This window comes from Protobothrops mucrosquamatus, unplaced genomic scaffold (genome assembly GCF_001527695.2).
Source record: "Protobothrops mucrosquamatus isolate PMUCROS unplaced genomic scaffold, P.Mucros_1.0 scaffold124, whole genome shotgun sequence".
NCBI lineage: Eukaryota > Metazoa > Chordata > Lepidosauria > Squamata > Viperidae > Protobothrops > Protobothrops mucrosquamatus.
In genome coordinates this window covers 167,690-183,929 of record NW_015386491.1, presented here as the reverse complement: position 1 = coordinate 183,929, position 16,240 = coordinate 167,690, and the positions used below count along the sequence as shown (strand labels likewise).

Sequence of the window (16,240 nt, the reverse complement as noted above, 5' to 3'; positions counted from 1 at the left end):
ATCAATCAGTCAATTTCAACTTCTCGCGGGGAAAAAAAAAGATCTTGCAAAGTTGGAATTGATTGATTGAATTTTTTAGTCCCACCCAGTCTGCTGTTATCACTGCAGCCACGCCCACCCAGTGGGCCACACCCACCCAGCACCTGACGAGGCATAAGTGGGTTTTGGGTTGCAGTTTGGGCACTCGCTCTCTAAAAGGTTCGCCATCACTGCTCTAGGCCTACTACAACACTTCCATTACCATGAAACTTTTGTTTACACAAACAAAAAGCATCTTGTTGTACCTTAAAAACTGACCTGAACTGATCCAAATTCATTTTGGCATACATCTGATGAAGCTATTTATTTATAATTGATATGGCACTCATTCCAGTAAACCCTTGATGAAAGCTTGCACATTTGTTGGTTTTTGAGGTATTCAAAAACAATTCATTGGTTTGGCAACAAAAGTCACCTATGTCTTCCACCGGAAACTCTACTATCTTCTTATCCATCATTCAAAGACCGCCCTTCTCCCACCAGAGAATGTTCTAATGTTGGGTTCATTTGGTATTATCCTAGATATTTTGATCCCATGGATTAGAGCTGAAGAGGTAAAGCCTTAAATATGGCAAGATGGGCATTTTGTTATTACATGAATTTAGAAATGAAGCAAGGTAGTCTTGGAAAGAAGATTGCTTGTAGTTTATTTACAACAGAATGTAAGAAAAGGCAGTTTTACAAACAATAATAAATAACTGAAAAAGCAACAATTATGTATGTATGGAAACCATGAGACTCAAATTCTTCTGTTCATGTCTTGTATTGTGTAACTTGGAGCATTTGGTCCTTCCTTCATTACACTAACCTTACCACCAAAAACAAACAAACAAACAACAACAGAAAAACCCCACTATTATACACAGCACTCAAAGCCACAAAGATTGTCACAGAAATGAAACAAAAAACCTATTTCTAGAAGGAACATTAAAAAAAAAAAAGGACAATTCCAAGACGATGCCGTCCAAACAAGAAGACCCTTCCCCACGATTAGTTTAGCTTCAAGCCTTTATGAAAACAGAAGTCTGAATAATGGTGATTAATGAGTTCCTACTGACAAGTTCATGAACCCTCCCCAGTCTTATGATTTAACTACCATGAAGTGCATACGTTGGATGTCTTTTAAACAACAGCCATGTTCTAAAGCTCCAGTGCAGCAAATCCCAACCCAAAGAGGAATTTTGCTTGACTAGAGGCCCTCAGCTAAGCATGTTTTGACCTTTTTTGCTCACAGAGATGCCTTAGAATCCAGCCCCACGTATGATTAAAGACACACTTCTCTCTTATTATCGTTCGAATAAAAACAGCAGAGCAATTTTCATTTCTATCAACCAAGTTTTTAAAAGATTCGTTAAAAAAAACCCGAAACATTGCTAATGAAACAGAAATCTGCTGTAAGAAAAATTGCCCAGAGCATTTCTATTCTAGATGAGTTCATTCAAGTTGGGCCCTTTAACAGTAATTTGATTTATTTATTATCCCACCTTTATTATTTTTATGAATAATTCAAGGTGGCAAACATACCTAATAACTCATTCCTTCTCCTATTTTCCCCACAACAACCACCTTGTGAAGTCTCTACCTGAAAACTGATGAGGCTGTTTCTATTCATTCAATATGAAATAATTGATCTAAACTTACATCAGTTGCGGTATGTCCACTGATATGTGAAAAACAGCTAGGCTCAAATTGGTTGTATGGCAATTTAGCAATTTTTGTTGCAAACTTTCTTAGCAAATATAACCCCATGAAGATTTCTAACCCATGTACATGGATTTTTAAAGATTCATGTACATGGAAAGCATAACTGATGAAAATACACCAGAGTTTTCAACAATAAAGTTTGAGCAACCTTCTTGAGACTCTCATGAATAAACTTTAAAAAAATTAATTGTTTTGCTTAGTAGATCAAAGATGGGTTTTGAAACAGATAATTTCAGGAGTCCCTTTTTTGATAGGAAAGTTTAATTTAAAGCCAGCAGTATATTCATTTCAGAACACATTCCTCCTTTCTCTTCTTAGCAATGATCAAATGTTCTCATTGAAAAAAGGGGAACCAGGACTAGGGTTCAAAAGCCTAGTCAGGCTTCTGTTTGTTTTGCTGCACCAGACTTTATTGAAAGTGCCACTTTGTTCCACAAAACTAATAGATAAAACATCCACAGGTCTGATCCTCACAAAAAACATACTGCTAAAAATATACAGCATATTCTGTACAAAAAATCAGACAAGTCAACAACTTAGCCAAACTTTTTTCCCATGGAAAAGACACATTAGTGCAACCAAAAATATGCTAGAAATTTAATTTAGTTGTTCTTCCTGTGTCAGAAATACGTTTTTTTTTAAAGCAGAGGACAAAAATCAAGAAAGAAAAGTAAATTGGATAATTGACTACCCTAGTGGCAAAACTCCTGGAAGGAAAACAGAATATGAGAAAAGAGCGTAAAAGAATTTGTGAAGAGCATAGGTGTCTGAGAGTGTATATGCTGAAGAAACATCCATTTGTTTTTTGCTAATTCCCGGAAATATAGGAAAAGCAAAGAGTAGGCAGATTGGCACATGGATTGTGTCAGCCATCATTTAGACATGCAGAAGAATCAAATTTTGTCTATTCATTAAGCACCCAATTTTAATAGCACATCAAGTTGAACAAATAATTCTTGCTGCAGCATTAAGAGCAGAAAGTATCATAGAAAAGTCCATTATTTTTCCGTAGCATGCTATTACCTTTCATTTTTGTACTATGCAGCCTTTTAACAAGCATAAAACACCTGATCTTATTCCCAAGCCAAAGTATTGAGGAAGAAGTGAAACAGTTAAAATAAATCAACACAATGATTTGATATCTTGGCTTATTGATTTGTGCAAGATTCTAACAGCAGATACAGGGAGAGCAACATTTGGCTTAAAATCACAGAAATTATCATAATTTTCTGCTAACTTAAAGCCACAAACTCAGGGTGTATTTATGTATAGAAATATAATAATAATACTAATAATGAAAACATGTATTAACAAATGTCACACAGAACTTCGGAATGCTGAGCAAGACAGAAAAAGATATCTTGAGTAATAACTGGGAAAAGGCATGAAGCTAAATGATGGGGGGATTAAATACAGAATTAGAGCTACTACAAATTTTGAGTTTTCAAATGCACATAGCGCATTCTGTTCTCCCACTCTACCTTTCTATGACTAAAACCTAAATAACAGTTCCCTTGGTATGTACAATTAAAGTAAGAAGTCACTTAAGAGTTAATTGGAGATTTAAGTCTGCTACACTTTTTCATATGAAAATTCATGCTGCCGTGCTTACTAGACATTTTTTATTATTCAAAGTTATCTTTATCCCCCCTGAGATCTGGATATATATTTCTATATTCCCCTTGTACTGTCGCTATATGTTTATGACACTTTCACAAATGATTCTAATTTAGATGTGGTTAACTACTGACTTAATTTACTAAATTTACTTAATTTACAATTCTGAATGAATTGTAAAGAAAGGAACAGATGCCAAGTGTTATAAATTGTATATGGGGAAGTATCTTTGATTCCTGAGACAGAAGGGTGATGCAATTAGCAGGCCAATATTTTGTCTCTCCAAACTACATGGCTGGGTGCAACTAATACCGCTTTCTGAGGTACCAAAAGCCAAAAGAAAAACAATTCTATTTTCATTGTTGGAAAAGAATACAATTGAAGGAGCTCAGGAAGCTGGCAAGTTGTTTTGTTTCTGTCAGAAGATTTAGAAGATTCCCACATAACTTTTTTTGCTCTTAAACAAGGACTAGACAGAGGCTTCTTAATGAGTTGTCAACTGTAGCAGTGCACGATGTTTTCCTTTCCATTTTCAATTCAGGTGCCTGCACAGGTAGTTTTTGACTTACAACTGTAATGGAGCTGCCTATTATGGTCATAAATTGTGACAGTCGTACAATGGTCACCCACCCAACCAACCTGATTTTATGACTTTTTCTGCAGTGGTTGTTAAGCAAACCAATTGTTTCCAATGAGCAGGTTTTGCCCAAAACCAGAAGTAAATGCCAGTTTTTGGCAAAAATATCATAAAAGGTGGTCATGGAATGTGGGATTTGCAAATACCCATAAATGTGGGCTGGTTGCTGAGTGGCTGAAATGTGGTCATGTGACCACAGTGGTAGCTGTTGGAACTCTGGAGCCAGGTTGCAAGTTCCCAGAGGTGGGCTGTCCTAACTCTGAACAATCACTAAGCAACCCGTTGGAAGTCAAGAACTACCTGTATTCAAAAGAAGCAATAATAATGAGCACAGTTGAATAAAACTACCTCTTGTTGGACAATGCATTGAGTCTCACTCTCTTGAGCATGATATAGTAGACTTACTGGTAGACACATCTTTTAAAAAGAAATTATTTGGATCTCCCAGGGTTTTTCTTTCTTAATTTTATTAATGGCTCAGCCTTACAATGTATTAGGATTGAGCCGCTGACGAAAGCTAAGTTTTTAAATAAATTCCTTAGTCTCGGTGATCTGTGTTTTAGTTTTTGAATATGACACACATAGTGAATATATATATATAGTGAATACATTGTAAGGCTGAGCCATGAATAAAATTCAGAAAGAAAAACCTGCAAGGTTCTAAATATCTTGTGTGTGTGTGTGTATGTATTTCGTTCTACAAACCCTGTGTGTATGGATGTATATATGTATGTGTGAATGTATGTATGCGTGTATACACACACAGTGACACACTGACACACACGTACATACAGGATTTTTAAAATGAGAGAAAGAATCTGCACAGTAAGCCTAACATATTTTGTGCTACAATCTGTTGCTTTTGTTTTAACAGGCCAGCACAAACACCCTCAGCAAAACTTCAAGTCATGGAATGACTACTCACAATGTTGCAAAAAACAGGCTGACTTTCTCTTCTTTTTAATGGGGTTTTCAATCTGGACGTTCATTAATTTCATAGGAACTCAGAAGACCTGAATTGAATTATGAATTAGTACTAGCATTGTTTCTTGGGATATATTTGTCCCATTTGGGCTTTGGAACCTATTTTATTTGTTGGTGTTTCCATTTTTCTTCCTGCAATAGGTCCCCGTTCTCCAAAATCAACACAGAAAAGTTTCACAACAGCAGAGAATAAAAAGGAGTTACAAATTTTTGTGCAAGATACAAATAGTTCCAGGGTCTCAAAATGATTATAATTTAAGACAAAGCTAGAGCACGTTGTTTCTTTAATTTTTGAAGAGTGTGCATTAGCTACACCCAAATCCTGAGTTGTATTCTGTAAAAAGGAATCTGAATCTATTGGTATTCAAGTGTTGATCAGTGAATCAGCAGTTCCAAGGTTTACTTTAAGGTGCATTCGGCCTGAGAGTAAAAAAGGATTTCAGAAATGGAGATATAATGGCTTGAAATGAGAAATGTCATCTGAACCTGTAGCTAAGGAGAACCTCATTCTCTCGGGATGTCCTCGCCAGCTTCATGAAATCCCTGTAAACCTCTCCAGTCATCAACACTGCAATTCTACATCTTCTGTTTGCAGCCATCACTACAAGAGACTGCTTTTGCTTTTTTTTTTTTTTAAACCAGCTATTTCATTCTGGGTTTGATAGCAACATTTGTCATATGGCTTAGAGCTTTAGTTTGGGAATCAGAGCACATGAACTATGACCTTGCATGCATTTAGCTAACTAGTTTCAGGGGAAGCCTAAGGGAACGGGGTGGGTGGGTGGGAATGGGAAATGCATGATTCCAGATCAATAATATTTGTTTAAATCGAACAACTACCGTGAACTTTGCAAATGATATTCTGTCAGTCATAGCTTGTCATAAGGGGAAAAAAAACCATGCTGGGTTTAGAGAGTGTTTTTATCTGGATCTGGCAGCGTGAGAGTTTCTGGGGCAGACTTTTTCCGCGGACGGTCTTTGGGAACCGCTAGGAATTCCGGTGCGTCTGTGGACAGAGGCGTAGACGGAGCACTAGAAGGAGTACTGCGGATCGAAGAGGGAAGGGAGATATTCGAGATGGATATCGCAGGAGGGAAGATTCCAATTTTCTTGTTGGTGGCTTCCTGAGTTGCTCTTTCAAATTCTCGGACTTCATCCATAGTCATGTCTTTAAGGAGAAGGAAAGGAAGAATTGGTTAGGACAACTGGGCATCAGTTGGCACCAGCGCAAAGCTTTATTCAGATGGTTTGTCTTTAAGGAGTCACGCCCATCAGTGTGCGTGTTTACTTAAGAGGAGCTACGGCCACTAGTTCAGAAGTGCGGCTGAAATCTCAGGAGCCCCAGTTGAACATTCCTCTCACTGTTAAGAGTTGTTGGCCACTGAAAGGAAGACTCTGGGACTGCAAAACAGAACTGTTTTTTCAGGATGAGCGAAAAACGTAAGGTAGCAACATTTGTTTATTTCCAGAATTACGGTAGTCCTTGACTTAACGACCACAACTGAACCCCATTTTTTTGTTGTTAAGCAAGGCAGTTGTTAAGTGAGTTGTGCCACATTTTACAGTCCTTTTGCCACACTTAAGCGAATTCCTGCACCCGTATTTTGATCCCGTGACCATGGGGATGCTGCAATGGTTGTTAAGTGTGAAAAATGTTCAAAAGTCACTTTTTTCAGTAATTTTGAATGATCATTAAATGAATGGTTGTAAGTCGAGGACTACCTATACATTTTTATCTGTTTTTTTTTGTGCTGTTTATCAGGGTCTGAGTAACATATGCTTATAGAAAAGGATATCAATATTGCACTAAAATAGTTGAGATTATAAATGAAACTCCAGTATTTTAAAACTCAACAAAAATATTATTAAAAATTCAAGTCATTCTAAAGTATACAATTGAAAAAAGCCAACACACATTTCATTCCTAACATGAGAAGGAACGCAATGATGGCAACAAATGAACAGTGCCTGCTGCAAGTTAAAATTGGTTGAAAAATATATGGTGCCTTTTTTTCTAACAATCATGAATTGTTAGAATTCAGTTGTTATATGTAGTACACCTGAAATAACTCATTGCCTAGTTATGGCTAGAACAAAAGCTCAATGTAGCCAAATCAGATTCTTTACCTAACTGAAGTATCTTGGGATTTTTATTCAGATATATAAAATATTACAATCTTGAATAATTCCACCAGAGGGCAGAGTTATACTTCGTTGCAATGTGTGTTTCCTTCAAACACAACATTACAAATTTCATAGAGTATAAATATCTCTGTGGTTATTTCCTTCTATCAGTTCAAAATCCAAGATGGGTTCAGCAAAGGGCCATGTGAGGTTTCTGCACTTCAAGCGAGATTAATGTTTTGAATATCGGGGAAGAGTTTCTTAATCACAAGAAATTCCAGCTTCCTTTGAGTTTCAACTTCCCTGCATTGAGCATGGATTCCTAAGGAAGGTAACTAAGAGAAGTTCAAACACAAATACCAAACAAATGGTTGTTAAGAGCTTTTTGAAACCATATACTCAGGGAAAATCTAATTAGTAAAGTTTTAAATTACCTCTCATCACTTCTGGGAGATGAATAGTGCAAAACACTTTAAAAAGAGCAGTTGGTACTGATATCAATATTATGTGGCTCCTCAATAACTCGGATTAATGGCTGAAGTCATGACAAAGGCAAGAGAGAAGCATGGAAACGGAAACCTACCACAAGACTGGCTTTATTATTTCTTGATATTTACAGGTATTTCTTGACTTGTGACCATAATTGAGCCCATTTTACGACCTTTCTTGCCACAGTTAGGTGAATCAATGCAGTTGTTAAGTTAGCAACACGGTTGTTAAGTGAATCTGTTTTCCCCATTGAGTTGGCTTGTCAGAAAGTCGCAGAAGCTGATCACGTGATCCCAAGACACTGCAAACATCATAAATATGAACTGGTTGCCAAGCCGGTTGATCATATGTGATCAAAAGTGTGAAAAAGGGTGATAAGTCACTTGTAACTTTGAACTGTCACTAAATGAATTGTTGTAAGTTGAGGACTACCTGTATTTAATCTTCGCTGACAAGATAAAACTATCTGTATTTATTTATTTATAACGGGAAAACAAGGTTCAGACATACAGATTTATTGCATCAAAACTGTGGAGATAATTATGAAAGACTTCCAATACGCCCTTTTATTGAACATTTTTTGCCAAAATGAACACTGAGATTTCTTGTCTCTGTTCGTCCCACCCTAGGTTAAGGGCTAGGAGGGATTCTCTTTTGGGGAGGAGATATCCTTTCCATTGTTTCCAGTTTTGATAACAGCCTAATTTAGGATCGAGTTATTTACTTTTGACAAAGTCAGATCTTAATACAGATAGTTCTCAACTTACAACACATTTCGTGACCATTTTTCACAGTTACAACCTTCGTAGTATCCCCCATAATCATGTGATCAAAATTTAGATGTTTGGCAATTGGTTCATAGTTATGAACATTGCTATGTCCCAAAGTCACGTGATCACTTTTTGCAACCTTCTGACAAGCAAAGTCAATGGGGAAGCCGGATTCACTTAACAACTGGCTTACTAACTTATCAACTGCAGTGATTCACGTAATAATTGTGGCAAGGAAGGTTGTAAAATGCGGCAAAACTCACTTAACAAATGTCTCACTTTACAACTGAAATTTTGGGCTCAATTGTGGTCGTAAGTCGAGGACTACCTGTATGTAAAAAGAGAGTGTAAAAGGTACATTCTTGTTTACTATAAAAATTTGGTTTTTTTCAAGAATTCCCATTGCCATTAAAAGATTTATTCTTTGTTTATTCCAGTGTCCAGCTAGGTGGTACCATTTAGTTAAACATATTAGATTTCCAAAAACTAAATGGGGTTAAACCTGATTAATTTGTGGATGGGGGAAATATAAGAAAAAAACAGGAAACTAGAATGGATGATTTTAAAAAAATTCTGAAGAAGGCAGTGGCAAAATGCTTCCATACCATTGCCAAGAATCTTCTCTATGAAGTTATCCAGAGCTGAGCTTGACTCAAGGAGAGTTCATTTTTCCCAAATTAATGCTTTATTCCTTGGAAATAAAAGTGCCACCTCCATTTCCCTTTCCTATTTGATTACTGCTCCTTGAGTGAAATGCAGTAATTTTAATGAAGTGAGAAAGCTGACTTGCATAAAATAGCAGCCTGATTTATATATAACAAAACATTATGTATTATTACTTATTTTCAACAGGGTATGAAGGATGAACCCATCCATTATATCTTAGCATTATATGCAAACAAACTGGACCATTATAGCTTGTTAAATAAACCACAGTTTAAAGAAATCCTGGCTCAGCAATCTGAACCAGGATATTATCTACTTCTGAAGAAAACTGTAGCATTGGGATATAAATTGCCTGAATCTGATCTAATAGATCTCAGCCAGTAAGAGAAAGGATTGTTCCAGGTATGATACATCAATAGGCAGAGAGAACAGAAACAAAATTGCCACATGGTACATTCGGTTAAATTTAACCTGACAATTTAATTTTCCTTGGAGATAACTCACTGCAGCTAAAGATGTGTACGGATATGCAGTGCATCATCCCTTGGGTTTATTTTTGATTCTTAATTCGAGGATAGATGTAATCAGCAACTCAAATGCCATTCACTTTGTCATGTCTTTTTTTTTCCAGCGTAGCAGAATGTTTGTTCAAGTGAACACCGTTTTCTTGTTTTATTTCAAACACATACACCTTAAAGCCCCTTAATTATTTTTTTTTAAAAATCCCATTGTTAAAATGACAACGAGAAACTCTTTTGACAAAAGAGTAAAGAAATGTTTTGAAGGTGTCACAGAGAAACGAGACATCAGTGCCTCTGTCCAGTTGGCTTAGAAAATAAGAACAATTCAACATTTAAGAGAAGACTGCAAATGGAAATGCTTGTACATCTCAGGCTTCTACTTTGGAGCCAACCCACCAAATTATATAAGCTTGCAAAACTCTTTTCAACCTTGTGTTGGTCCTTCCAGAACTTGATGGGGAAAATGCCATAGGAGAGGCAAACAGTTGCGATGACCAGGGCTACTCCCATAGCAATCTCCTAAAGCTCAGCATGTTTTGTTCCTCGTTTGCATTAGGAGATGGTGGGCAATATTTTTAAAGGCACTACATACACTTCCTTTGGCATGGCTCTCTATTTCATCCACAGGAGATGAATGTTGATTGCACACTTTAATGTTCGTTTTTTCATGCATATTTTTCTCATAATCTCGAACATCATCCAAAGTCATATCTGAAAAAGGTTCAAGACGATGGGATCTTCCATTAATTCAAACTCAATTTTTAATCAAAGGAATAATCTAGGCGGGGAAAAAAAATCCTTCCTAGCAAAAGCCACAAAGCAGGAAGCCAATTCTGTTATCAGTAGGCGAACAGCTAGATAAACCAGCCAAGGAAGGTAAGTTATAAGAAGGATCAGTTAAAAAGAAACACAGTATAGGGATTGGGGAAATTGGTTATTTCTGTGAAATGAGCTAGGCAAGAAAAGTGCAGGGTGCAGGCTTTGCCAAAGGCAGACATCTTCTAAAATAAATTTAGAAGATTTCCTGGTGGAAGAAAGAGGAAGGATTAAAGAACAGCTCAAAATTCTACTTACCTTGTCAGGAACTTTGAACACAATTATAGAGCACTACTTTAAATAACATTATGCTCCCTATCAATATATTACATTGTTTTAACACTACCTGGCTTAGACTGTAGAGGATATTGAACCCTGAAGATTAATAGTAGAGCACTTGTAATAGATTAATTGAAAATTTTAAATGCTTTGAAAATCAAGCTACCGTCAGTATCTCTTCATTTTTTTTTATCGTAAGGCTATCCAGTAGAATTACTCTACACACAATCCAGTTCTCCCACAATAGTGATAACACGAATATGTGGGCAATGTTAAAAACATTTACAGGAACATGCGCACACTTAATTTTGTTCTCTTCTCTGAAGGAAAGAGTGCTCTTATATTGCAGTAGACGCCATTACATTACATTATATTCTTTTAGCACTTTTCTGTCTTAGCACACTCTAGTAATTCCACTCTCATAATACGTTCCATTAATATTTATATATTCACATATTATCATCGCGTTTTGCTTTTTCCCCCCCTTCACTTAAAATTAAGGAGCATTAAAAAGCACTGATCAAAGAAGCTTATAAGCAATGGGACCAGCACGATCAGAAGCATTTGTGCCAAGCAGTGTTCAAGCTCTTCATTAGCAACTTTCAAGTTAATGCAAGAAGGCTGTCTTACGGCAAAGCTAACTGTGTATTAGTCAAGAATCTTACACATGTCTACAGGATAGTAGGTCACACTAAAATCATGGCAATATTTGTACACAAGTTTAGGATTGAGGATTAGTCTGCAATTAGAAGATGAAGCCCTTGCATCAACCAAATATGCATTTTAAAATAAATGAGATCCTGAGCAGTTCTATATTAGTCCAGGGAATTCATTTGATGCCCCTAAGAAACATATACTTTCTGCGCAGAGGAAATGTTGAAGATTGGTCAAAGTGGTAAAACATCCTAATTCTATACATTAATCTACTGTTATTCAACAATTAAAAATCCAAATAAAGAGTTGTCAGGAAGTGTAAGTGCACTGGAAGGCTTCACGGCCACTGCAGTGCTCATGATTCTCATGTATTTACAGTAATTATTTGGGGCCTGCCAAAAAGTTATTAGCACCGTCTGATTGTCCAATCCTGCTTAATAGTTTGATCATCACAGGGAGCTCAGTTATAAGAAATGGGGAGACTGAGACTTTTCTTAAAAGATAAAACAAAAGAATATTTGTGACTTTTGCCACAAGACATTTATATAAAATGATAAAACAGTGGACACCTAGTCTCATGAGGGAAACCAAATTTCAGTGATATTTCCTTTTAAAGGCTTCTTATCCTTTTAGGTAAATGAAATTTTAATCTTTGGAAAGTGGTTCAGGTCTGGATAATAAAGGCCAGCTGGGAAGTTCCATTATAAATCTGAATAAGCCTTAGTACTATCGATCACAGTGCATTTAATGGAACAAAAGGTCAACTTTCCTGATGTCCAGACTCATTTCACTCTCCTTTCCCTATTCCATGTTTTCTAGGTTAGGCAAATAGGGACTTGATTGGTTGATTTCAAATATTTATTACAGTGAATAACTTTTTTGCTTTATTACAGGAAAAATAAGCTTATCTAATATAAAATAATATTAGTTATACTGAAGTTTACAATTTAGTAATTATATATAGTTGATACCTCTGCACAATATGTTTAAAACTTATTTATTTAATTGGTTATTGCATTTATGCCAAAGTATATCTATATTTATCATCCACTGCAACAAATCAGTAGATTTAAATTGGATCCACTGAATGAGTTTTTTTCAACCCATTTCATAATCCTCAATTTTTCGGATCTATGAGTGCCCTTATTCAGCACAAAAGTGAACATTATGAACCAGGGCAGACACAATACAGAATTATGGTTTGGAGCTTGGAAGAAAGTCATAAACTTGAATATTTGCCTGTGTCAATTTTGAAGAAGTGGAAACTTCTGCAGAATTGTTGCTTGGCAAGGATATTTCCTAGCCTTAGATAGATTAGTTGAGAGACTGATTGGCTGAAACTCAGCTATGTGTTGAGTTTCCATGATTGGGGATAGACTTGAAACTAATCCTAGTACTGTACAACATCTTAGCCATTACATCACAGTTCTGGTGCTGAAAGTCAAACTCTGTTTTTAATATCATAATTTGAGGTTTGGTACTAGTCTTTAAAACAGGTACGTTAGATTTCAAATTTAATTCAAATTAAACTTGTTACTTAAGAGTTACAGATACTAAAGTACACATTTGATAAAATTATGAAACCAGCACCGCGGCAGGATTGTATCCAGAGCTGCAAGCATATCCTGCAAGCAAATATAAACATTCTAAAATTCTCCTCGTGTTTTGTCTGAAGGATAGAACATGCTCTCCTTTGTGCTAACTATTTTAATAAAAACAACTAGAATAAAAATAAGCAGGTCACGCAGTACATGTCTGACAAAGTTTTGTGCTTCTAAATAGTTCTCTTTTAAAAAGCATGACTTACCATACCACTCATCCACCCACGCAAATGCTTGTCGGTGACCAATTAGCAATATGTCTTTGACCACCTAGAAAAATTAAGAAAGATTGAAAGGCTGAGAGGACAAGGGCCAGAAACAATAGTTTGTGGTAGAGGTAAAAAACATGAAGTATCAGGATCACTTAAGGTCTCTGAAAGTCTTAGGGATGGTCTTCAGAGGCTATTGGGAACTGTTGCCAAATTTCTAATGAAACAAAACCATGAAATTCAGGACTGGAGAGTAGAATAATGTTATTCAATATACTTACGTTGGAGCAGGGGGCTCCTTTTTAGTGTACAGAGTCTTGCCTGGCTGTCCCAAGGTTTTTTTACCCCAGAGTTCATTGCACAATTCTGTTTCTGCTTCTGGGAATCCCACTTTTAATTTCTCCTTCGCAGTCCATGTGACTCTAGGTTCCCAGCAGTTGCCCACAGTGAGCAAGTCAGGTGGATATGTTTGGTCTTTGTGCTCTCCTTTGGTCTCTCCCCCCCCCTACTTAAATCTTCTGACAAATATTTTATCTTTGCTGTAGGGTATTATCCTGGGAAGGAACAACAACAGCAACAGCAGTTCTGCCTGAATAAGGTCAGTAACATGAAAACATTTCCCAAGTTCCTGAAGATTGTAGGCAGCCTCTAGTTGTAATTCTCACAACTAGAACCAAGTGGCAAGCTCTTTTGAAGCCTAGATCACACTTTTTCAATTGTTTTCTTTTTTATTTTCAAGAGCCACAGAGGACAAAGTGGTAACAAGCTGAAGCCATTAGAGAGCAGCACTTTTGTGTTGTTTAGGTTTTGAGAAATTCTGTAAAATTGGCACTTTCAAAGAGCCCTACTCAACTGGCTTTGAAAAAAAAAAGTGACATTATGTCTCTGCCATTCAACTGTTTCCCACCATGAGAAGTTAGGAAGATGTCAAAAAGATATGAGGATCCATAGGAACTGAAAGCTGATCTCACCTCGTCTGGTGAGAATCCCCTTGATTTTCCTGATCTCTCACTCTCTTTTCTGCAAGCTCTGAACAATTCCCCCATCCTCTTATGGTGAAGTTGGTGAGTGACTTTGTGGCTAGAACTAAACACCCCTTAACAGACTTACATTAGCTTACTTTCCCATCTTTCACATAGTGGTGAATGATAATTCTTGACAATAGCAAGTAGTAAAGTGGAACAAGGTTTGTGCAGTAAGAAGTGCACGTTGTCTTTGAGTAGCTGGAGGGAAAAACATGTTCCTGACTTGTACGATTGAGTAGAAGAGAACTAGGGTCATGGCAGCAGGCAACTTTTGAGGGATGGCTCATAAACCAACAACATGCATTGCATTCTCTTCTACTAGATCCCAAGGACATAAAACAGTATACAAGTAGTTCTCAACTTACAACCATTTGTTTAGCGACAGTTTGAAATTACAATGGCACTGAAAAAAGTAACTTATGACTGCTTTTCACACTTATGACTGTTGCAACCTCTCTATGGTCAGCACTGGTTTTAAGTGTGCAAACCGTTTACTGTACATAAATAGTGTTAACGTCACAGGACCCCAGTACACTAGTGAAAAACACTGGAAGACTGTTAGTTTCAGTTACCCCTTCGGTCTACGTAAATTGTTGACATAATGACTGAATTTTCGAGGTCACTAAGTGAATTCTTGACACCGTTCTTTCCTGTGTTTTACCCCCTAAATTCACTTAACAACTGTCTTGCTTAGCAATGGAAATTTTAGGCTCAGTTGTGGTTGTAAGCCGAGGACTACTTGTATCTATATACTAAGATACAATCTTTTAGTAGATGGGGTACAATGTTTTACTTAGTGTTAAATATTACTTATTACTGTTTAAAATAAACCAACATGACCCCTAATATATTTAGTTTTGCTTCTAAATCTTGGGGTGGGTGTGTGTGTATTAAAATGGGGTATTTGGATTCCAGGCAAACTCATCTCCAAAATGCAAGTCAAGAATTGGGGCATAATTCATAAAAAGTGAATTTCACTATTTTTGAAACATGGAACAGCTGTTTATCATCAGAGTAGATTTATCTGGACTCCATGTATAATCAGTTAGATGCAAATAATCATCACAAATAGTCTGGCATTTCCTGAAAATAACATCCATATCCTCTTATATTCTGCAGAATTTCCTTTTCCGTTTTCTTCTTGTTTGTCTGTTTCAGACGTTCAATCTAAGATAAGCCAACAATGTGCAGAACTTGCCGACATAAATTACAAACAGATTACATTAGCAAGTAAATGCATAGCTAAGGATTTATCTCTCTTTTTCATGCACATCAAAGGCATCAAAGGGAAGAGAAATGTTGGTTAGTTTCATTTCATGTGCAGGTTTCTGTCAAAACAGACTGAAAAAGAGTGCTGCAGTGGGTCAGCAGCCATGGTGCTTGTCATCAGAAGCTACCTGGGAAAGTATAATCATGCAGTTTTGGAAGAAAACTAGGCTTCATAAATTGAAATAATGATAGGGCCTCTAAGAAAGCTTTTTCGAATAAGCTATGTATTCTGTCAATAGGATAAAGCTAATCCGATGGGATTAGAGCCAAGGAACTGGCACAACTTCCTTGAAGATAAATACTTCAACTGTACAACTTAATTTTTTTTTAAAGAAATACGTAAAAGGAAATAGCATTCAATGAAAATGAGTGTTGCATAGAGAAGGTGGTCAGAGATAATTTATTATTTTTCTCTAATTACACAGGATGATGACTCAAATGAGGCGAGTTTAACTTGGCGATTCTCTACTCGAAAGGTTGGTGGTACCCACCAACTTGGCAGCCTTAAAAATGGAGTAGGTAAATTCATGGAGAAGATGACATGGAGCAGCAAAGGCTGTAGGCGATCTCCAGGACAGGAGTCATGATTTGCCCTGACATTTTAGAACAGTGGTTCTCAACCTTTTTAATGCCGCGACCCCAACCGGTCGTAAGTCGAGGACTAAACCGGTCGTAAGTCGAGGACTAAACCGGTTGTAAGTCGAGGACTACCCAACCGGTCGTAAGTCGAGGACTTTCCCTGCCCGGGAGCGCCGCACATGCGTGGTTCCGCCCCCTGCGCCGGCCGAGGCGTAGCTGGCAAGCGGCAGAGACGGAGCAGGCCGACCACCAGCTGG

General features: G+C 37.0%; 1 protein-coding gene across 1 annotated transcript in view; it reads right to left on the bottom strand.

The window, feature by feature from the left end:
* Positions 1 to 5,876: 5,876 nt before the first annotated feature.
* Positions 5,877 to 16,240, bottom strand: part of PITPNC1 (phosphatidylinositol transfer protein cytoplasmic 1) — a 167,554-nt gene continuing 157,190 nt past the window's right edge. Inside the window, exons 8-9 of the mRNA XM_015812961.1 lie at positions 13,108 to 13,171; positions 5,877 to 6,149 (exon numbers count right to left, since the gene is read on the bottom strand). Coding sequence (XP_015668447.1) covers positions 5,890 to 6,149; positions 13,108 to 13,171 — 324 coding nt within the window. The 3' untranslated portion in view covers positions 5,877 to 5,889. The remainder of the gene's footprint in view (positions 6,150 to 13,107; positions 13,172 to 16,240) is intronic.